This window comes from Pleuronectes platessa, chromosome 9 (genome assembly GCF_947347685.1).
Source record: "Pleuronectes platessa chromosome 9, fPlePla1.1, whole genome shotgun sequence".
NCBI lineage: Eukaryota > Metazoa > Chordata > Actinopteri > Pleuronectiformes > Pleuronectidae > Pleuronectes > Pleuronectes platessa.
Window position 1 is genome coordinate 13,065,851 of NC_070634.1, and position 23,595 is coordinate 13,089,445.

The 23,595-nt window shown below is 43.9% G+C and overlaps 1 protein-coding gene and 1 long non-coding RNA gene across 3 annotated transcripts in view; one reads left to right on the top strand and one right to left on the bottom strand.

Moving 5' to 3' along the window:
* On the bottom strand, nucleotides 1-5,008 carry LOC128448615 (uncharacterized). Its single transcript, XR_008339769.1, has 3 exons — nucleotides 4,766-5,008; nucleotides 3,644-3,695; nucleotides 1-267 (listed from the first exon to the last, which is right to left on the bottom strand). It is a non-coding gene; the product is annotated as an uncharacterized LOC128448615 (long non-coding RNA).
* The window catches only part of rxrgb (retinoid X receptor, gamma b), a 26,765-nt gene continuing 5,754 nt past the window's right edge, over nucleotides 2,585-23,595 (top strand). The window contains exons 1-4 of one of the 2 annotated variants that reach the window (XM_053431345.1): nucleotides 2,585-2,742; nucleotides 9,330-9,481; nucleotides 19,794-20,029; nucleotides 23,235-23,379. In XM_053431345.1, the coding sequence (XP_053287320.1) occupies nucleotides 9,415-9,481; nucleotides 19,794-20,029; nucleotides 23,235-23,379 (448 nt within the window). In that variant the 5' untranslated portion in view covers nucleotides 2,585-2,742; nucleotides 9,330-9,414. The remainder of the gene's footprint in view (nucleotides 2,743-9,329; nucleotides 9,482-19,793; nucleotides 20,030-23,234; nucleotides 23,380-23,595) is intronic. The other variant, XM_053431346.1, reaches the window with a different exon arrangement.

Here is a 23,595-nt window from a genome sequence, read left to right on the forward strand (position 1 = left end):
CGGACGCAGGGAAATGAGAGGACGAGGGCCAAAATCAGAGAGAAGGAGAAAAGAGAGAGAAAAAAGAAAATAGGTTTTAGGTGTTGGATGCACGTGTGTTCCAACTCATGCATTATTGTTTACGTTCGGCAGCCGTCAGTGGGGTTTCGATGTGACTTAGTTTGTGTTTGGTGTTTTTGGCTCCACTGTGACTTGTAAGCAGGTGGCCCAGGTTTGTCGAGCTTGGTTTAGGATTAGACTTTGGGACATTGTTTGGTGGGAATGGTCCTGCATGTGAATACAAAGGGATTAGTGCAAAGGGTTGCTTCATTGACTGTGAGTTTGTGTGTGTGTGTGTGTGTGTGTGTGTGTGTGTGTGTGTGTGTGTGTGTGTGTGTGTGTTGGAGGGTGGGGGCTCCGAAGTTGATGGATGGATTTGGATAGCAACGAAAAAAACCGAATTTCTGCTGTAATTAGGAAAATAAATGAAATTAACTATTGGATTAAAAAAAATCCATAATTGAGGGATTTAAAATAAGCGCAAGATTACACTGTATTTTTTTTATATGAAGGATCTCTGGTGGCGTGCATGTATTTTCAGAAAGACTTAAAGAAAAAGTGAACAACAAACAGCTAACAGTTGAATTTGAAATATTAATACAAAAAATTGAAAAACACATGTCTTCCCCAGTTCCCACGTTCCCCTCCTAATGCTCTGAGATGGAAGGAGGGGGCAAGAGAGCCCCCTACCAAAATCATCTCAATGCCTTGAACCATGTGCCACCATTAGGGACACACAAAGAGAGATGTGACAAATGACCATTTTAATGTCCCCCTCTTTGACTTTAATGAATTTATACGTTATCGTGGCCCTAATGGAGGCTGCGGTGGAGGGGCTGGCGCGCGGCCATAACAAATGAAAAGCTCTGATTAGTGTAGAATGAGCCGAGAGAGGGGGAAAAAAAGCCCATTCATCTTGGTTAGCATCCTCCTGTGCTCTTTTATGGGTCGCTGTTACAAGGACGGTGGAGCCGGCAGCCCCAGATTTGGGGGGGGGGGGGGGGGGGGGGGCGCTGAGTGGTCAGCGGCAGCAGCGTCGGTGGACCCGGCGTTGACGGAGCGTCTGGCCGCTGCGCAGTTCACCGCTCTGAATGCCACAGTGCGGCGTGACTCCTGAATAACCTTCCGAGGTACCGGGAGCCTCACCCCTGCGTGACCCCGCACTCCGAGCAGGGGTGTGGGGGGACTCCGGGGGGTACCCAGACCAGGCCTCCCTCTCTACAGCAGTAGGTAAACACATGGAGTATAGATCCCCCTCAGGAGATTCAAAACAGGGCTCTGCGGTTATTCGAACAAATGTAACAGGATGCAAGCAACACTCAATTAGATATCTGATTGAAGACAAGTGTAATAAAGTGGATTAACATGGATAATTCGCAGGGGGGATTATTTTGCAAGAAAAGCTGCAAAATAAAAATAGAAAAAAGCTGCAGGATTGTGTGCTCAGAAACAAACTAGTAAAATGCTTACATTGTGGTGTTTCACATCTAAAGTGTAAGCAACACCCTCCTCACTAATGTGTTGATACATGTAACACAATCAGGTATGAGCAAATAAAGACAATAACAATGCAGATTAACATGGATAGTTTGCAGGCGGATTGCATTGTTCTTATTTTTAAGTATTATAGTATCCTGCATCCAAAAAATGTGTGGGTGTGAATGATGCACATGTGTGTAAAGTGCATGCCTGTGTGCTCAAAGCAGTAATAAACACACAAATAAAATGCTTGCATGCTCTATTCAAATCCATTCACTCAGCCGTGTGCCCTCATCACTAATGTGTTGATAGATGTGACAACATTTAAATAACACTCAATTAGATATTCAATGAAAGATAATAACATTGCAGAACAATTAGAGGATGGATCGTTGTTGTTGTTGTTGTTGAGTTTACCCCCAATAAAATGCACATTTTTAGAACTGATTGAAAAGAGTGTGGCTGTGAATGATGCACAACCTTTCTGCTCAACAGAGAAACAAACAAACAAACAAACAAATAAAGGGCTTACATCGCGGTGGTGCATTCAACCTCGATCTAAATTGGAAGCGATGTGCCCTCATCAACTAATATGTTGTCAACATTTCCTTATTGACTTACTGGCTGCTGATGTTTGCTTTTTATTCGAAAAACAAGCTTAGAAAAGCAGGTCTGCTGCAGCTCTTAGTTCTTATAAATCAATGCTGAAGGCTTTCCTATCTGCCTTTTATCAGCCTGCATGAACTAATCCCTTATCATTCTTATTCCTTATCTCTTTTTTTATTCCCCACGTGCTATTTCTTATTTTATGTAACACCCTTTGTTGCCTTGCTGTTGCAATGTGCCACACAAATTAACTTGCCTCGAAGGGAGAGTTTTTCACAATAGGTTTGGGGGGGGAAAGGCGATAAGAGTTTTTTTTGGGTCACTTTTTATAGATTTCAACATTGCAACATCGCTGTCCCTGTGTGCGAGGGGAGCTGGGTTTCGTCATGATCGTGTTGCAGCTTGATACGGACCCACTGTTGTCATTGGGAGAAGCCCTGTTTTTGCCGCCGCCCCCCCCCTCGCTGGGCCCCCGTGTAGAGCCGCCCGCCTCGCAGCAGAGTTCAGCCGGGCTGCCTGGGAGAGGAATGCGCTGGGATGCGGAGCGGCACCGACTCTAGGAAACCGACGCAAGCCACACGCACAGTATGGACAGTAATGATCCGTATTCACACCTCAGTAAGTACGACTTCTACGGCGCGTTCGGATCCGTGTCTGCCCGTGGAGCTGCTGCGCATTTTTGTGCTTAGTGGAAGACGAAGCGAGGAGGAGGAGGGGTGCGTTTGTTTCATGGCGTCTCCTCGCCAGTCTCTCCGTGCGCAAAAGCACTTTAACGCCGCGGACTTTCGCTGAACCCGCTTGCTGTTGCCGCCGCTCTCCTGCGTCAGGGATCGTGTTCCTTCGCTCGGTTGTTGTTGTTTTTTTTTTGTCGCAGAAAGTGTCAATGCGCCCAATTGTAAAAAGTCAGGTGATCGCGGTGGTCGCGCCGGTCAGGCAAGGTCAGAGGTTGGCACTTTAATTGCGCTTATGTAATTTATGGCAAGCTTGTCGCGCGTCTCTAACTAAACAGTTTCAGACACAAACGCACAATTTATTGGTCTGGGGCGGACGTGCACGTTTATAAGGAGCCTTGGAGGAATGGCGGATTTCTGCAACAAACTTGTACAATAGTAAACAGTGTGTGTGCGTGTGTGTGTGTGTGTGAGAGAGAGAGAGAGAGAGAGACGCGCCCTGGTCACTGCTGCTGCTGTGGCTGGATTCAGTGACAGCCTGATGTGACTTCTAACTCTGTAAAAGATTGAACTTGAACCAGCTGATGCCCCCCCCCCCCCCCCCCTTTAATCGTCTAGAGATCCACAGGCATAAGGAAATGGCATCATGTGGGATACATGTATAGAAGGAGGCCTATGTGCCTAATAAGTGTGCAGTATGCGTTGGTGACAGCCAAACCTCCTCAGATCAGACTCACGGTGGAGAGAGAGGGAGTCTGAGGCTTATTGAGCTTCACGGAGTCACACACTATATGCATCATTTATCATGTGATGTTTTTTTTCTTCTTCTCTCTGCAAAAGACACTCACCCACAAACCACAGCGGGAGAAAAAATAAGTCACGTGCCCCTGGACATTTGTCCTTTACAGTGGGGGGAAAAAGGAAAAAGAGAGATATTAGTGTGGCATTACAAGGACACAAATATCACAAAAGAGGTCTTTGAGCAGCCGCTTTATGTTATCGCAGATATCTCAGCACCGTTTGGAGGGGGCTGAAAATTGTTTCCATAATGAATGTGGCTTCCCAGGGGGAATGAGAGAGACATCTGGATGGGAGAGCGGCAAAGAGCGAAGCCCACAGTGTACAGAATAGTCCCCCTGGGCTACACAGGCTTTCTTGTCTGCCTTAAAAGACTTTGCTCCGATCAGGCAGTGGAGGCATCCCCGAGATTTATGCTGATTATGGGTGTACTTCAGTTTAGTTTGTCTGTTATTGACCAAGTCCTGTTCTCCTCTGCTAATAATCCCAAGGTTTTACCCTCTGGCTGTAGCTACAGAAAAACTGTCTTTAAAAGTTGGAGAAATTTCTTTGTGGGATAAAAGTTTTGGTCCATTTACCAAATCCTTAACTCTGGTTGTGATTGATGCATTTCTACCATTTAAATGCTTCTCTTTTCAAAGAATGTCCTCAGTCTTGGTTTCAGTGGGGAGTTTTTAGGCTCCACAGTAATCCTGCTGCAGCTTCTTCTGCCCCACAGAGGCAATCTGGGTTAAACATTGCATGTTTGTCATTTTTTACCCCATAGAAATACTTAGCATCATCGAAAATATGAGGAATACACACATCGGCTCGAAAAGCAGTGACTGTAAACCGCTATCAGTTGAACTCTAGACGAGGACAGTTCATATCTTTTTTCGTGCATTTATTTACTTTAAAAAGTCAACGAGTTCTTTCTTAGTTTAAAGCCACAACCACCGTCTGTGTTTTGGCTCATGACCGTTATTTATGATGTATTTTGGTATAAACAGCCCACACAGTGAAACTGATAATGAAAATAGGGCCATAAACAATAAGCATTTCTTGAAACGGGAGATGATCCCCCTTTGGAATCTGTCATGAGAGTGAGGCTAAGGCGAGGCAGTGTGAAGTCAAAAAAAGAGAAAGAAAAACAGACTGGTGATTATGTGCGGATTGTTTCGTGAGCCACTCACCTTTTCCCAGACATGTTATGTTTCAGCAGGTTTGATGCAGGCCTGCCCCCGGGCATCCAGCACAGTCAGCGTTTTTTTTGGTTGTTTTTCTAAAAAAAAGAAACCTTTATTTTCCATCAGTGGAAGTGATTCTAGACTCGCTGACTTTTGAGATGTGGGAACTTACTTAGCTCAAAGATGAGGGAAGTGACGGCCGAAAGGATGAACGGAACGGAAAGAGTGAAGGGAGCAAAATAAAGGGGAAGCGTAGGGTAGAGGGGGGTTTGGGCGGGGGGAGGTGGAGAAAGAGGTCATCCTAGTTGATGTGAACTCTCATCACTTGCCAGGGGTCAATGATTCACCTCCCGGTGCGCACACACACACACACACACACACACACACACACACACACACACACACACACACACACACACACACACACATACTGGGAGAGAGAAGAGAAGCTCCTTCAATCACACGCTTCATGCCTAAATTTCCACGGCTGCTAGCATGCAGACTTCCTTTAAGCACGGCAATGAAATGTGACCACGATATCTTGTGACTTAAAGAATGTGGGTGTTAAAAACTTGACTGTGAAGTCCCAGGAGTATTAAAACCTGCTTCTCTAATGGCCGATCCCAGCACAGAGCCTTCCCCACCCACTCCTGCAGAGTGAAGGCAGCCACACAGGTAGAGAGGGTGGGGCTCCCTGCAGGTATTTACTCAAGGATTCTGTAGCTTGAGAGCTGCAATCCTTCAATGCTGTCACATGCATTAGCACACAATGTGCGCGGCGGGTTTACGCCTGGGCACTTTTGATTGAGTGTGTGTGTTTGTGTTTTTATGCACCAGTGTAAAAAAGACTTGCGTGTCTTGATTGTGTTTGAGTGGGTGCTAATTGTGAGAACAGGATAAGGGAAAAGAAGGGGCGTAAGGAGGCCATTCTCTGCAGGGCTAATTTCCATTAATTAGTCATTACTGAAGAAAGTCAAAGCCTTGATTTAATTCCAGCTTTAATGAAGCAGAGAACCTTGAGAAGGCTACGGGCTGCGGCGGTGTCAGGTTATGAGACGTATTAAGCTGTTTCTTTGCTAATTATCCAAAAACAACAAACCTTTCACACATGAGCTGATATTTAACACATACTAATATATGAGACTTCCCTCTGATTTTAATCATAAAATGCATGTTGGTTTTGAATTAATTCACTAAATATGAGGCATAAAGCTAAAAACTTGCTGAGTTATCCTGCTCACAGCGTATCTAAGCGCAAAAAGAGTTGTTATTTGCATCTGCACACACATGGTGCAATATCTGCTGATGTGTCTGTACAATTAACATTATTACCAGTCATCACTCCTCCAAATTTGAGATGGAGAACCACTGTTGGTTGACCGTTTATATCCACAAAGGAGGTTATGTTTCCACCCCTGTCCTTTGGATTGTTTATAATCTGTATAAACAAACTCTTCGTGTGAATGTGCAGAATCTGTAGGCGCGGGACAAGATGCTGGAGCTGGAAGACTGTCGGTATCCCGTTATTTGGCCGATCGTGTTTGAGCAGGCTTTGGTTGCCCGCAGGTTATCAGTCGGTGTGGAGAACAAAAGAGGTGGAACACATTGACTGAAATGTATCGGCTATTGGCTTTTTAATTCAACTGCTTTCGTATGCAGGTAGCTGTTAAAAGAGATAAGCCAAAAGTAAAAGAAAGTATCAATGTTTGTTTTGTGTAGAAAAACATCTAGTCGGACTGTAAACAGTGTACTGGGAACAGAGATGGAATCTTGGCCTGGTTATCCACTGTCACCAGAATCAGTGAGATATTAGCGGTAACCCCCAGAGGCTTAACGATGGGCTCAGAGATTGGTTTGTTTGTTACCTCCTCCAATGAGGTCATGTTTTTACTCTGTCCATTTCTTTGTTTGTAGGTTTGTTTGTTTCCAAACAAAACTTGACTGGTTGTCAAAATGCTTAATGGGAGAATGTGTTGTTCTGGGAACGACCCCTAGGATATCGGTGTGGATCTGGATCTATGGGTGATCTAAGTTTTTTTTACACGTTCTTTTAACATTGGTACTGATTAAAATAAAAATCCAGATCTCGTGAATATAAATGTGGTTTCATTAAGGGACTGTTGGGCCTTGGGATTGATATACACTCTTTTGAGTGACACTGTAGTTATTTATTACATTTTTATTTATATCTAGTTATTGACAAGTATTGACGTAAAAGTTATACAAACTAAATTTGTGTATTAGTTGTTTCATATATCAAGACAAAAAACACTGAATATTCTCAGGTTCAAGCTCCTTGGATCTTTTCTCTGTTTTAATTCTGGATTATTAGCCGTGGAACTTGCGATGCGAACTTTTCACTATTTTCTGACATGATATTTCGCTTCGTTTTTTCTTAAAATCAATCAATGACCTAATCAATAAGGAAAACAGCCATGTGTGACAGCCCTGTAACCTGACCAAGTCCCAAAGAGAGTCTGTGATTAGAAAGTCTAAGCACCTTGGAGCTCATTGCTAACAGTAGCAGGAGTGGGATTGATGAGGGGAGGCTTATAGCTCAGTAGAAGTTGGTTTAACTTGAACAGCCAATGTGCTCTGTGCCCTGCCGGAGCCGAAATGGCAGCAACAGGTAACAGCTAAGTACATTTGAGCTCATTAAACGTCTCCATTGAGAGACATGAGGAACATGCCGTAAACCTTGCTGCTATTTCGAGGGCTCCGAGGGGCATTTTTGTGAGCTAGCCTTACCTCCCACCCACAGCTGCAAGGCTGGACCCATTAATGTGCATGTAAAAGAAAAACATAATTGTTCTCCCCTTTACGGCTTTCTACCCTTTTTTGTGTTATGCATTCTCCTACACATGATTGTGTCCTTCCTCCTCCAAAGAGTCCTCCTGAGATCTGTTTAAAGGGAAATTTATTGCTTGTTTTGTACTTGTAGACACTGAAAATGAAAGATGAAACCTAAATTTAGAGTCACCCATTATCCTCCTTCCACATCTTCACAGTGCTCGATATATGTCTGAGTGCTAATTATGGCTCTCAGGGTTAATTTGACAGTTTTTATGTGGGCCACGATGCACGGTTATAACGCTGCGTGGATTTAAAGAGGATTGTATTATTTTGGCTTCTCCCTGCGGGATTCGTGAAGCCTGAGTTAGCGAGTGTCCCTCCTCCGCGGCTGTCTGCCCCTCTTCTAGTGTCCGGCCCAAGTCGAAGTCTCTTGCCAGGTTACTGTCACTGAGGGGATCTGGTTACCTGTGGCTATCCCTCGAGCACTGTATAGACATCTGATCCGTCCACATGCAGGTGCACCGCACAGGCAAGACTCTGATAAGTCAAGTAAGTAAAGTAGATGCAATCCTTCAATGCAAACAAGACAGGGGCGAGTATTTGATATGACGGCAGGATAAATTAGGAGCGGCAGCTGCAGATTTAAATCAGTGCCAATTTCACATTCATTGGATTCTAGGCTACTGTCTGTTGATAGTGACAGGACACACATCGATAGCCAAGAATGTGCAGTGCCTCGGTTTTTGTCAAAGAAACGGTTTGCGGGCCGATTTGTTTCGCTGAAACCGTTTTATCAAGATTTTAAAAAAAAAGTGCTTAGAAGAAGCATCAGATTAAAGATTGAACGTATCCCTGCATGCAGTTTATTGAGATTCCCCAAGGGTTTTGTCATGCATTGTTCTCCGCCGCCTTTATGTTATATTTTTGGCCTGTGGGGTTTCGCCTCGCTGTGCTCGACCATTCTGCAGCTCCGAAAAGGACAATTCCTGACTTCCTGGAATGCTATAACACTTGTTAAACACACAAACATACTTACAATGTGCACACAGGCCACAAAAGTACCATTTTGTGTGCACGCATGCATGCCATATCTATTTCTTGGCATGAAGGTGAGTTACAGATGTTTTTGAGGGAAGATTGAAGAGAATTATTTAGTCTGGTCACCTCATGCCATTTCCTATTTCGACAATCCAGTCCCTTGTATACCACGCTTATATTTGGCAGCGTTTGGTGACTAAAAAAAAAGGGAGAAAATGTCAAAAGAAATGTCAATGACACATAATAACCTCTGCAGACTAAAGCAGCATCATTGTGCAACTGTCTTCCCATGCTCTCTATTCTTGATCCCTTTTAAGAGGGAGTAATCGGAAACTTTTGGCTATACTCTACTCTTAAGCGTGACCCCCCGCCTCCACCATGAGCCCCCTCCCTCCTCGTGCCAGTCACCCTGCTCTGCCACCACAACAGGTGGCTCGGTACAGATAGTTTTACCAACGCTCACCGAGACAGAGACACGAGATGAGTGGGCGGTGGAAGAGCTGATTTGTGCAGCAGTCAGGCAGCAAACAGTTCCTGTGGGATTGATCTCTGGGGAAGGATAATCTGGGTAATCCTATAACCGGCGCGGGTGGACTCCGCCTCTTTTGCTCCTCGCCGACGCCCCCCTCCCCTCCCCTCCCCTCTCTCCTTCTCCAAGGCGACCCTGCCGTTCCTGTTCAGAAAAATGGTTGATGTCCAGAGTGTCCACGTCTTTTCTTTTTTTCTTTTTTTCCCCTAGTGTGTCACCAAGCCATCACTCGCGTCTGAGTCCTGGTCCTGAGTGACCGGCGCCCTTGCCTGTGCCGACACTCGCAACTGAAGGCATGTGGCACCCTGTGGCGTCACCTGCAACTGGAGGAAGCACTGGGAGGGAGATAGGTTATGGTCACTGTGAGTAGCCGTGGTTTTGTTCCTGCCTCTGTGTGTGTGTCTGTTGTTTGAAATGCAGCGGTCGGAGTCGTAGGGATTGTTTTGTTTTTTTAGAAGATGTCTGCACCACAGTTTCACTCTGGTTTTCAGGACTAAAAGATAAACACTGCACATATGCATTGCGGTAATGCCTCTAATCCCTGTGCACTCTTTGAACAGGTTGTTTTGAATTTCTTTCCCCAGAGGGAGAAGCATGCAACTGTTGCAGGACATATTCATCTGTTGAATTTATTAGAATCTTCAGTTTCCCCTATGGCTTATCCATGTTATATATTGTGATATATATAGATGCCATGACCTCATTGGCTCCAGCTACTTAGTTGCTACCTTTAAAATCACTGGATCATTTTAACCAACAAGGCCTTGCTGATGCACGTTACAATCAAGAGCCTGTGACTCACTTTAGGTTTCAGATGCAGTCAGTGTGGATGCCACTCAGCTTTAAGGGACGCCCTCCAGCTCCCATTGCCTTGTCCTTCACTATCTGCTTGTCTCTCGACACATGTCCCTTCCTATTAGCCGGCTCCACTCTGCTTTCTCTCTCTGTGTGTCTGCTGTCTGTCACCCCCTGCATCCCTCCATCAGCGCTCGCTCTGATGAGTTATCTTTCTTCTCCCTCCTTCCTGTGCTAGGGAGGTGTTGATGAGAGCTTGTGCACACACTTACTGTAGTCAGCCTGTTGACTGGCTGATGTTTGTGTTGGGTGATGTGTAGATAGAGCGGCTGCCCAGTGGGGAAGTCAGGATTGAGAATGGTGACCAATATTCACAAAGCATTTTACAGTTTTTACCCAAAAGAACAAAACTATGTTGAGGTTTTCTGTTGCGGATTTAAACTGAGCTCAGCAGGATGTTCGGCACAGCTGATCAAATCCATAATATCGTCCGCTGCAGTGATTATTGATGAAATGCTACATGTACATTTGAACCTCAATTTCAATACTTGGAAAAATTCATTTAAACAAAATCTATTATGGTTTAATGAAACCTTTACTAAAATTTAGATCATACAGTAATTTATTCGCAGTCATTAAATATACATTTGGCACAATTTATCTAAATCATGCCAATTTTTAAAGCAGTTTATACATTTTCCAAATGCTACAGACAGACCAGCACTTTGGTCCAGAATGAATGAAATGAAATTTGAAACAAATGATAAATTGTAAGAAGGTGAATGATCAAGAGGGATGACAATTCATTTGTTTTTCTCTCATCTTCATCAAGTGAAAATCGCCAGGTCTCCAATATTTTTGATAAATGACCAAATATTCGCAAAACTACAGAAATTCCCATCCGCTTCAGACTTTTTTTTCATGTTTAATGCTAATTATTGGACAAACTATGCTAAGCATGCATGTTTCAGATGCCACGTCACCACATGTCTAAACCCGATGTAACTGTCGCTGTACAGAGCTGCTGCTGCTGCTCTCTTACTAGGATCTGGTCACAGGTCCAAAGGTCAGGTCGGGTCACACTCACTAGGTCTAAGCATGAGATGAATGGGTTGGTGTGTACAATGTGTGTGTGTGTGTGTTGACAGCACATACCCATCTCACCAGCCTCTGTAACAGCTAGAAACTACTTCTCAGTACTCTTTTCAGACTGAGTCACAGCCGTGGATGCCCTTGCATTAGGCCAGTAAGTCCACTTGTTTGTTTGCACTGCATGGTCAGACTGTTCTGTCTGTGCAAGCAGACTCGTGTTAGCTCTTCTTGTTTAAGTTCCAACCTTTTTTATCACTTGCAAAACAATCTTTATCTTTTCCCTGCCTCAGCGCTGCAGGCCTCCCCATTGATCCCTCCGGGTAAAAAGGTTCAGAGTGATTGCAGCAACAACCTACATATTGCATTACAGTATGTTATGTATGTGTATTAGCAAGAATGAGAATTTCTCGTTTTAAGCCACGGAGAAAACGCAGATATAGGGGGAAAAAGGGAAAGGCAGCAAAGTTCATTTCTCTTCTTTTGACGGATAGTGTGTGCAAGTTCACTGGAGGACTTCACTACAGGGCAGAATTTAGGGTCAGAGAACTGCACGAGCTGAAGTGCTTGTGTTGTCACAGCCGTGTGACTTTATGGGAAAACATTCTTCTGCTTCCTTAAGTTTTCGGCAAGAATTTCAGCTGTGTAAGTTTCTCCGAAAAGGCCTTCAGAACACAAACAGGCGTCCTTGAAGCAGCATGCTGTGAATGTAGCAGTAGAGAATATTACAATATATATGTTTTCTCTCACTAGTAACTATTTCTATCTCCTAAAGCTGGGCAGAAAAAATCAATTGATGATCTAATGTTCTCAGCCAGGCTCAGAGATTAGGTGCATGTGTGTGTGGTGGTCGGATCATGTGAGTGTTGGGAGGCAAGTGGCATCCTGCCAGCGCCCCACACAAACACACACACACACACACACACCCTCCCCCATCCGTCCTCCCATCCCGTCCGTCTATCCATCCATCCACCGCTCCCTTCCTTCCAATCTGGCACTGTCCCCTCCTCCTCGGGCTCCCGCCTTCTTGACAGCTGGCCTGCTGAGCTGCAGATACTTACCCAGGGATAAGAGGATTTACTGACACAACTGATCAGACATCAACCTCATTTAGCAATGAAATGAATGTTTAAAGGGTGGCGACTGTGCGCTCCTGTGCGTGGACAATTTATTTGTTTCCTTTTTTTTTTTTTATGTGACAGAAGAAGTGTGTGCGTGTTTGTGTGTGTGTGTGTCAGGGTGCAGGGCCAGTGCTAGTGAGCTGGACCGGCAGCGAAGAGATTTCCTAATTACATATGTGCTGTATCTGATGAGCTCTGCAGGCTGTCCCTCTGATTACTTTAGGGTGCATTGTGTGCTCTGTCATTTGGTCACAGCATTGTCATCTGCATAAACATGCATGCAACCGTGCCACACACACACACACACATACAACACTTGCAGTATTGAAGTATTGAAACTGTTGGTTTTCGGGATCTACTGCCCATTTATCCCATGCTGCCCCCCTCCACCTCCCTCTTCTATAGCCTCCCAGTGCTGCTCTGCTCTTCAGACAGAGATATTATTAGTTAGTGGGCCGTGGGCTTATTGAATTACCACACAGTGGAGTGGTCCATGCACTCACTACCCAGTAATTAACAGTGAAAGATTTAGAGAGTTTGTGGTCTGCGATGTTTCCTCTCAACCTGTTGATCATCAGATCAGTGTGATGCATCTGTGGTTAAATGTTTGGCTCCGTCCGCTCTCAGCAGCTGATTGATGGTGATGATGTGGTCGTGGTTCTGTGTGTGCAGGAAACCAGAAATGGTTTTACACTGCTGTTCTGTTTTCGATCACTTGTCTGCCGTGTGAAATAAGACACACAGATTTCAACATCATGATTGTTGATGACAAGTTAGATATCCTGCATACCTAAGATATAATAAGTAGCAATTACTCATGTCTGAAGAAAACCAGACCTTTGTTATATATATTATCTTGACTTGTGTACTGACGTTATCAAAAAAGTTTTAAACAATCTTCAAACCCAGAGAAATCCCCAATTTTGATTCAAGGTAATGGGTTGTTAATTTATATCCAGCTACAACTTCCATGGCAGGCAACAAATGACAGAAGCAAACACACTGTTAGCCAGTCAGCTGTTTCTTCCTTCCACTGTTTGTATGGGTCTCTTGGAATGGATCATGATCTTTCATTTCTTAACTCGGCGTAACTTGAAGGAAGCTTTACTACAGCACCTCATCTGTGAACATGATTTGTGCCTGAGTCACGGCAGGTAGATTTTCTACAGCAGAGGTGGTGAAGACAACAAACTGCCATGATCCCATGCTGCTGCACGACGTCATCAAACTAGGTCTTTTCTTCTTGTTTTGATTGAAAGAGCCCCATCGGCCAAAAGTTACATAGTTTAGTGGGGCCATATTTTCATTGTAAACTAATCTGACAAATGGCTTTATATAAAATTCCTGGAAGTTGTGAAAAATGTCCATAACCAAGAGCGATTCCTTCAGGTTATTTAATTTCCCCAAACTACAGTTCACAACTCAAAGATGTTTTGATTTATAGTGATTTATGATTATTTACCTAAACTAATAATTAATCAATTAATTGTTTTGCATTATAGGATAACAACATAACCTGTGTGTAAAAGAAAGACAATATAATTAGTGTTTAAAAAGTTAGTAAATGTGACATTTATTGTTGTCGTACATTGTGGACTGCTACAGATAGACACTCTTTTAAAGTCAGTCAGGAGTTTGGTAACAGGCGACCTTTGATTTGCGACGCCAGCGATCAAAGGTGCCCTTCGCCGCTCTGTCTGTTTGTTTGCTCCTGATGCTTTCAGACAACGACTGACAGGAAGCAAGGCAGCGAAATCTTAGTGAGCTCAGAGCGCTGTGATGAGTGTTTTCTCACACAGTCTATACGAACAACCTCCCCCTTACTGTACCTCTGTGTCTCTGTAACGTGTGACGGGGCTGTACATTCCAGAAGCTTCTTTGTGTTGATGTGATTTACATAGAATGGAGATGGAACAGCCGGTTGAGTCGGGTCATTCAAGGATAGGCCCCTTTGAGCCGCTCTTGGCCAATTTATGCTTCCTCCTCTGAACATGTTGGCCTCCTTCCAAATATACACACACACACACAAACACACACTCCCCTATGTCAGGAATTCTTTAAGCTCAAGGTTACATGTTTTGAAGTTGCTTGAGTTGTGTAACGAACAGACTCAAACCCAAACCTATTGGATTGCCCATTATTTAGTAGTCACATTCGTATAGCTGGGATCAGAGAATGTTGTTTCTCGAACAGAGGCTTTCTTTTGCTTGACAGATCACTTTTAAAACTGATAATCCATCAGTCCTCTCAGTGTTAGTTAGATCCTGTTACTAGTAGAGTGAAATAAATACTACAGCATTGAAGAGGGTTCTAGCCATTACATGTACAATTATTTAACTTTGGCCACTAGGGCTTTCTAAATTTATTAGAATGAAAAAAGACAAAGTTGATGTTGTCCTGAAGCAACGTGGGATCATGGGAGTGCAACTCATGTGCAAATCATGTATGAACATTTCAATATACTTTAAGCAGCAAACAACGATGAATAATCCATTACGAGTGACAAGTACAGACAGTGTGTGGAAAAAGCAGCAAACAGGCTAGCAGTGTTATTTCTTCATCACACGTCTTTTGTCCCAGAAGTATTGGCAGAGAAAGGAAAAGCCTCAAGTAAAGTTGGTATTATGCAATTAAAATGGATCACCTTGAATAAAATGGTGGATTTCTCTGAGCTTGAACATTGTTGGCAACATTTTGAATGATGTAAGTACACAATATATATATAACATAGGTCTTTTGTTGTTGTGGTTCCTCAATTTCAGAAACGATACGCTAGAGTGCATCGAATGGGATTACGACCGAAATAAACGTCATAGTCACACCATGCCCATGTAGGGAGTCGAGCTACATGGGCGTTAGCTCGCGAGCAAACGCTAGCCGGGCTCCCCTACCGGCTCCCCGGCTAGCGTTTGCTCGCGATCTAACCGGGCCGGTGGAGCCCGGCTAGCGTTAGCTCGCTGCTGCTGCTCATCAGACATTTAAGTGGCCGCATAAACAAGGGACCCCCGGGTCACCTCTAAACGTTGACCCAACAGTGTGGAAGGATGCTGCTGCTGCGCCAGCTCAAGCTCCCACTGCTCCCACTGCTCCCACTGCTCCCACTGCTCCCACTGCGGGGCTGCGCTGGGGAGGTGGGGCTCTCGCAGCCAGGCTCACCGGGGGTGAGGGGGGCGGGGCACTCAAAACAGTTCAATCTGAGGAGGGCTGTTTTAGACAGGGTAAAAAGGAGCTGTTTTAAATGATCCTTGGGGTATTTTGACCAAAATATGTTACAGACCCCAAGGAACCATATCAACTGTGGTAAAATAGGCATAAAATGTCCCCTTTAAGATGAAAAAGTGTTGCTGTGCGTGTGTCTTCGGTTGGTCCATATCACCACCTTCATTCTTCCATGTACTACATCTGGATACGTGTCGGTCCAGGATGATTGTGAGAACCCGTTGACACATTGTTAGCTGGAGCTGGATCTCCTATTCAGCACTTCCAGAATAGAATAGAACTTTTGAGCCACGGAGGGAATTTGCCGTGCGCATAGAGAGAGGGGGTCAGTGCACAAACTGAGACAGTACACGGTGTACCCATCCTGTGCTCATCCATTATGTAAGCTTGTTGATTAGAGGAAAACGTGCTCCAAAAAGTTGGGAGTACATGCCTGGCACTGGAGAACTTCTTTGCTGTGCATTTTGGAGAATCACAGACCATAGAATACATTGTAAAATGTTGACTGCTTTTAAAGTGCATAGCGCTGCAATATATCTCCTGTATCAAGTCAGCTTTGTGGGAGAGAGAGGGAGGCCCCCATACATATTTGGCTGCCAGGGATCACTCATGGAGGGCTGGAGAAAGTGGGTGAGCGAGAGAGAGGGGGTGGAGGCTATAGTCTCGCTGCTAAACAGGAAGTTGCACAACATCTGTTCCTTGGCATCCAGAGAGGGACTGAATGGCCAGCTGTGTGTTGTAGAGTGTGTCTCAATGCACAAAGTGCTGTTGTGATGACAATGTGATGTTCCTCTGACTGTTTCCCCAAATCCTTGACATCTGAAAGCAACTGTGTTGCCTTACTCATACTTTCCATTTCTTTTTAAATAGAGGCTATGCTTCTCATTTCCAGTGGGGCAGAGAATAATGTGAAACTTAATCACTGCAAGAGGTTAAGTATCAGAGCAACTTTTCAGAAGCACTCCAAAGCATTCAGCTAGGGGTTCGGTCTAACTTAAAAAAAGGCTGCAAAGGGTTTGTCACTTCAGGAAACTGACAGGCAGAAACTTTAAGTTATTTCTCAGAACTAGGTCAAAAAACAAAACTGATAGCTACTTCAAAAGAGCATGAAGAACGTGGAATCTTACTGTGAATACTTTCTCAAAGTGTCAGCATTTAGCATTTCCCTTAGATTAAATAAACAATATGCATTGCTTTGTACCTTAAATTGTGCAATGACTGCTCATGCCAGACTGCTTGGCTAATTTAAAATTCTTCTTCTTCTTCTTCTTAGCTCTTGGATGTTCCTCATTTAGCTGACGTGTAAAACATTTCGCTTTATCATTTGACTCTGGGGCAGGAACAGGGAAGTCTTGCTGCATCTTTAACTGGGAGATGCAACCGGGTCTCTTTGCTAATATAACGTTTATTTCCTACTTGAAAATGTCAAGGGACAAAGGATTGCGTTGTTTTCGACTGGGAATTTCATTTCCTGACAAATGAAATGATCATAACAAAATTATCTCAAGAAATATATTTTATTGAAGTTAGTCTAGATTATGTTTTACAAAAATGTTTATTGACCTAAATCTCATATCCTAATTGAGGTACTCATATGATAACACACAGATCATCTTGTTAATCGTACCTTTTCTTTGACTTTGTAATTTTAGTGCCATGTCTTTAAAGGTGTATTTTGTTATGGCAGCTGTTATCTTCTTCCATCTTCGTGTTTCTTTGCCATATGGTGAGCTGCATGTGAACGCCTCTTCCAACATCTTGAGTTGTTGGTTTGTTTTGAGGGTGGTTCTTCTCATCCGTAGACTCAGTACTGTTTGACATGATTCCAGCGTGTGTTGTGGAGACTGGGCCGCAGCATTATGTTCAAATCATGATTTTCTAGTCAGACCTTTCATATTTAATCCATGTCCGCGAGACAGAAGTAGACTCTATCCTAGGTACGAGCTCCTCGTTTTGTCTCGGCTGGTCAGAGTCTTTGTCATTTTTTGTCACATTCACCCTCTTCCATGTTTGTTTACGCTGCCTTTATTCAGTTCCTGCCTGTATCCTTCTTTATTAGGATGAAAACAGAACATCATCCCAACAATATATAACGTTTGATTGGAATTAACGATAGCTTACAATAGAAGAAGATCAATGTTTTTTTTTACATTTCGTCATATTGCGGAGCCCTAGTTGTTACTTCCGTCAACTAGCCTATTGGCTGGTTAGCAACATACATGGAAACTGTGATCTCCTACCCTGTTGAGCTTTGAGGGAGGAAGAGAAGAGAAATTACCTTCACTTCAAATTGTCATAAACTCAAACAGGTGCTTTTCATTGTGTGTCAGGGTACCATACCATCGCCCCCACACACACACTCATACACACAGGAATGTGACATTTAACTAAGAACAGTGGCCAAGTATCACACTGCGTGCGTGTGTTTGTGTGTGTGTGTGTGTAAAGGTGGGTGGGGGATGGTTCACCGACACACAAGGAGAAGCGTCTGCATTTTCTTGCCATTCTGAGAAATCCAACCATTAACTTGCACACGTTGGCACACTGTGTGTCACTCTGTGTCACTCTTCATCAGTAGCATTTTCCATAGAGAAATGGTTTCATTCACTCCCATGAGTCACTGACATTAGCCCAGAGACACATTGTTCATTGCATCAGTCTGTACCAGAGCATGTGACAGCCTGCGGTACTTGTACGTATTAATTATGTGAACTGTACATGTTGCTCCGTGCATGTACATACAGAATGCGTACGTCAGTTGTTGAAATATTGCTTGATGGTGAATGAATGTCCTCACAGCTACAGCACATGCATGAAATTACACACCACACCCTGTTACCCAGTTGACTGACATCTTTTCTAAGTAGGTCATCTATGTAAATGCCAGCCTGTCAGCTTGCATCAGGGGATGCAAAGCAGAATCAGAACCCTGTGACCAAAATCAGGTGGACACAACGTTCTGACTGCCTCCATGCATATTGCACTGTTGGTCAGCAATGTATTTTTACACTTATGATCATTAAAATGGAAATCAGGTTTTCCACTTCTAAGTCACTTTCCCATACGGTACGTTTTGTGCTCGTGATCAAAGTGTTCCACTCATTGTAAAGTCTGATTATCAGGTGGATTTGCTCTTCTGAACACTTGAATCTTCTATTGTCAATATTTTTTGTAATAGCAATGGACAAAATGACTGCGTATTGTAAAAGATGATACTGACTGTTTTTATCTTATAGCCCACAGCTTTAATGATATGGTTCCTTCCCACCTCTCTGCTCAGTGCTGCGATAAGATGAGCATTTTAGCTCACTTCCAGAAATGAGGGCTTCCTCCCACTGAAAAAACATGAGGCCAAGATATCGGATATGGGTGTCGACATCATGCGCTGTATGATGATGTCATTTAGAGCCGGAGCTGGAGCAGTAGTGATAGTGGAGTTGATTTGCAAGGTCCTGCTGATACATGTGCTCAACCAATCGGAAGTCGGTCTCAGCTGTCAATCATGACGTTTCACCGTGTTTTTGTAGAAACAAATTAAAAGTAAACTTACCAGGACAATCAGTGTGACTAGAGCAACCTAAAATGAAATTAACCATATTTGGGAGGGAAATCTTTCATCTGTTAACATGGAGGAGGCAAGATGTTTTGGCCTCACTTTTGGGGAGCTGTCATGTGAAACTGAAGAAGCAGGACCAATAACGTAGACTGGGCATGTGTGTGCTGTTGTAAACAGGAAGCAAACTGTCCTGGCTGCAGTTTGCTGTTAAGTTGCGGAAAATAATAAGAATGAGAAACAACAACAGTGAAAAAGTGAGAGCAGGGATTTTTTTTTGCTTGGACAAATGAGTAGGTGGAAGTGTTACTGATAATTAGGGTTTGCAACACTTGTTACTTGTTAACCGTGCTGCGTTTACTACTGGTGGTCGCAGCCGATTACCAGAGGCTTCAGGAACAGAGTCAAGGATATGTTGTGACTGGTGAAACCCATCGAGGAAGCAAAGGAGGTCGTCTGCATCACTGTCGTCTCAGTTTCTGCTCATTCTCACTAAAACTCAACCCTGGAGGTTTGTAATTAAAACAGCTCCAGCAGCATTTCCAAAAGTCTCTATTGAGGGCCAAGAAAACTCCACAGTAACATGGACGTCAGATGCGTAGCTGAGATTATGTTTTTATAAAACTTCAATTCATTTGTAGTAAAAGTCATATCTACCATATTGACTTTAAGGTGACATACTAAGTTCTATGATGCCTGAGTTCGAAGAGTTGTAGTATTGTGTTACAACACGCAGTCATTCTATTTACTAATTCATATTTAACCTTTCAATCATGTGCTGACTGAGTTCCAAATAAACATTTACAGTGTAAATACAGGATTTGTTGTATTAGATTGATTGATAGCTATATATCCTCTTCACTCTGTTTCTCTAACACACCTTTCCTTCTCCCCCAGACTCTACGGGGCCAATGAGTGCGGCCCACAACCACCCGCCCCCCATGGGTGGCATGGTGGGGCACCCGTCAGTCATCAGCAGCTCCAGGCCCCTGCAGTCCCCCATGTCCACCCTGGGCTCGTCGATGAACGGCCTGGCCTCACCCTACCCCGTCATCACATCGTCCCTGGGCTCTCCCTCTGTATCGCTGCCGTCCACGCCCAACATGAACTTTGGTCCTCTCTGCAGTCCACAGGTAGGAAAGTGTTTTGATGGTGACACACATCATCGGACATTGTCTTGGAAGACTTCTTTCAAGGTTCATTTAGATAAAATGAACAATTTATGATGTTTGGTGCACTCCAGATGAAATTTTGGCAATCGCCCTCTTGTTTAAAATCAGACAGGGCCTTCTATTCATAGCTTCGCCCTTTTTAAACAGAGATTTATCTTCCTTCAAACAACTATTTTTGCAAAGTCTGTCTGCGTGAAACTATCATGTTCTTCGGTCGATCATGTGCCTTCCGTTTTTGGAATCTCCGGCAGCGGTCGGCACGTTGAAGGTTAGCCATATCCAATGTGTTGGGCTGGCAAACCTTGGGTTTTCTCGCGGTTCCCTCCCCTTCTACTGACCTTTACACGTCTCTCCCTAAAGGTCATCGGTGGGTTCTGCGTTGCTGCTGTTATGCCAAGGGGACTTAAGACACACAGTCCAACTAGGACAACACACGTTTGTTCTTGTTTATTTTTCCTGTATATTGTCGGTTTAATCTCCTTTTACAGCATCATACTGGTTATTATAGCAGATATTTATAAATAGCACGAGACTGCTCTTTTTTTTTTTCTTTGGCATATCGGACTGCAAGAGAAGCAGAGGGCTAATGGAAATACTTGCTTTAAGTGGCCCATAGAATGAACTACATACCCCACAAGGCTTAAAGCTTTGACGATGTTGTGTTTCTGCACTTTGACACACACACTCACACACATTGTGCTTCAGAGGCCGGATTGAGGCCAGGGCTGCAGGGCGCAGCGGAGAGCAATATACGTTGCTTCAATCACAGTATGGATCTGTGCCTTTAGGGACAGTCAGAGTTAATACGATTGTTCGGTGTCACCATCTTTTGACTGCTCACCGACAGCCAGTGACCAAGCCGCCATCAGGTCATTGTGTCGTGTAATGTGTCGTACTGTTTTCACGGGTTAACTGGAGTTCACGAGCCCGTCATGCGGTGACAAAAATGAACACAAGCATATTGAATATTACGCTTCTACATCCATGACGGGGATATTCAAGGGTTCTGCTATCATTTTCTTCTTATCAAGTATTAATCAGTACTTTCTGACATTGTTTGACTAATCCACTGCTGGTTTTAGTTGCAAAAAAACCATTTAAAGCTCCCAGTTAACATTCAGTTATTTTTATAGTATTTATTTGTATAATGAATTACTGCCGACACAATTTGGGAGTGATCGAATCTAATCCTGTGCTTTGAGATGCATGTGGGGGGAGGGCTGTATTTTAGTTCAAATTTAGAGCTAGCATATAGATCTTTTTATCCATTTTTTAACAACTTTTTATTGTCATTAACTTTATTATTTACTCTTTATCTATTCTTATACGTTCTTTATCCTTATTAAGCTCCTTGAACCTGTCTGTGTAAGCTGCTCCAAATGAAGTGGTAATAATGTAATTATTTTAGTATTAATTTGAATTTTCATCCAAGGATTAATTTGAACATATATTAATCAGTCAATCATTGTCTCAGTTAATTAATAAATGATTTGGTCTGTGAAATGTTAAAATATAATTTTTCATTCTTTGGATTACGTTCCCCACTGATCGAATATTGGTGAATAGCTTGATCTGTTCGAACAGTGAATCTTAGAACGACACGGTTACCAATTGTACCAGATTTGATTTAATTGGATTATAGATTTCTTAGTTCATTTAAGAAATACAAGATTATTGAAGAGTGGATCTGCACGTCCGGCCCATGAGTAAACCTTACATATATGATGCAGTGTGTTCTTCAAACCATGTGCGGTATAAAGAATGTATGACGCATCAATAATCCATATACAGTGCTTGTAGCCGTTTTGGCGCCAATATGCTGTCCGTCTGAAACTGAATGTGCGTCTGAACAACTGTTTGAGTTCACCACAAGGCTTATTTCTCTCAAGCTGTACATGTGTAAAATTAATTATTTGTGAAAACAGAGCACTGCAGAGGAATCGCTGTGCGGTACTGATTCACCGATGAGCGAACACGCAGGGGGCTGAATGCTCATTTAAGTGTGACTGCCAGCCTTTGGGGCATCTATAGATGAAGAGGCCAGTGGCGGTGTAGAAAACAAGAGTTCTGTGGGAAAAACTGAAAGAAAGAAAGAAAGAAAGAAAAAAATCTCTTGTATAATCTTCCTCCGCTGTGAGGTCACAGCCGCGGAGTCCTCCGCTCAGCTCAGCCATTAGAGGATATTCATAAGAAAGTGCACTACGTAAATAAGTGATAGGAAGAGCCTGAGGTGACCGTCCTATACGTCAAGCTGCATCAAATATATAGGACGGGAGAGCATATGTAGGTCAGCCTTGTTGCTTCCGAGGGAGGGCAGACGTGTGCACATACACAAACAAACAAACATAAATGTGCACCACATGCATGCGTCCCATGGTCCCACCTGGCCCTCGATCGGCAGGAGAGGGCCAAAGGGCGGTGAGGAGATAAGAGAGAAAGAGATATGAAAAAGTCTAAGGAAGTCAGACGAGTTGTCCCCGGCCTTGAACATGTTATTAATCTCACTGAAGAGGCTCTATTACCTCCACTGAGCGCTGCAGGGTCTCACTTATTCTAACCTCAGTGGGTAGTTTACACCTTGTTGTCTCCTTTAGTGACACGTGAGACCTCAGAGACATCAGTCTCAATACGTTAGGTATGAATTTTCTCAAACCGCCTGGGACGCTGCTGAACGAGGCTCATAAATCCAAAATCAGAACTGATTAAATGAATCACGAGGACATTAGAAGCATCGACATCTTCAACACCTCAAATCTCCTCCATTCTCCCGAGTTTGAAAAACCCTACCCGGGAGCCCCCTCTGCTGTCAGTGCCTGAGAACTGCACCCTCTGCACACGTGACTCCCAACGCCTCTCCCTGTCAACAAACATCGAGAAACCTGTGTGACAAGCCTCAGACAGCAGACTCAGCTCCTCCCACTGCGCGAGCATGTGATCGCACCCTGCGACACTTTCACAATAAAAGTGTGTGGGTGGGGAGAGAAAATGATAATATGGGCACACAGAAGACCAACTGAGGAATAGAGGAAGAGAGGCAGTATCATGAGACCTGCCTCGCACTTTTCACTTCTTACTTCCCCTGCGCTTCCTCCTCGGCTCGGCTCGCTCAGTTCTGGCCACCTCAGCTTCAACCTCTGTCTCTGCTCTCTCTTCCTGGCATCCTCAGATGAACTCGATGAACAGCGTCAGCAGCTCGGAGGACATCAAGCCTCCGCCGGGGCTGCAGAACCTGGGGAACATCAACTACCAGTGCACCAGCCCCGGGGGAATGTCCAAGCACATCTGTGCCATCTGCGGGGACCGCTCCTCAGGTAAGGGTGAGGAAGTAGGACATTTTGCACTTCCACTCCCACATACACATTATCACACAGATGAGTGGAGGAAGGATAACACATTGATTTCAAGGTGACTTGTCAGGCAGTTTGCCGGTTTTATTTTTCTTCTTGCTAAACTCTTCACAGCTCTATTGATTTTGTGTTTAATGGGTTTTTCATAGGGTTGTTATTGTAGTCCAATCCTGATTCCAA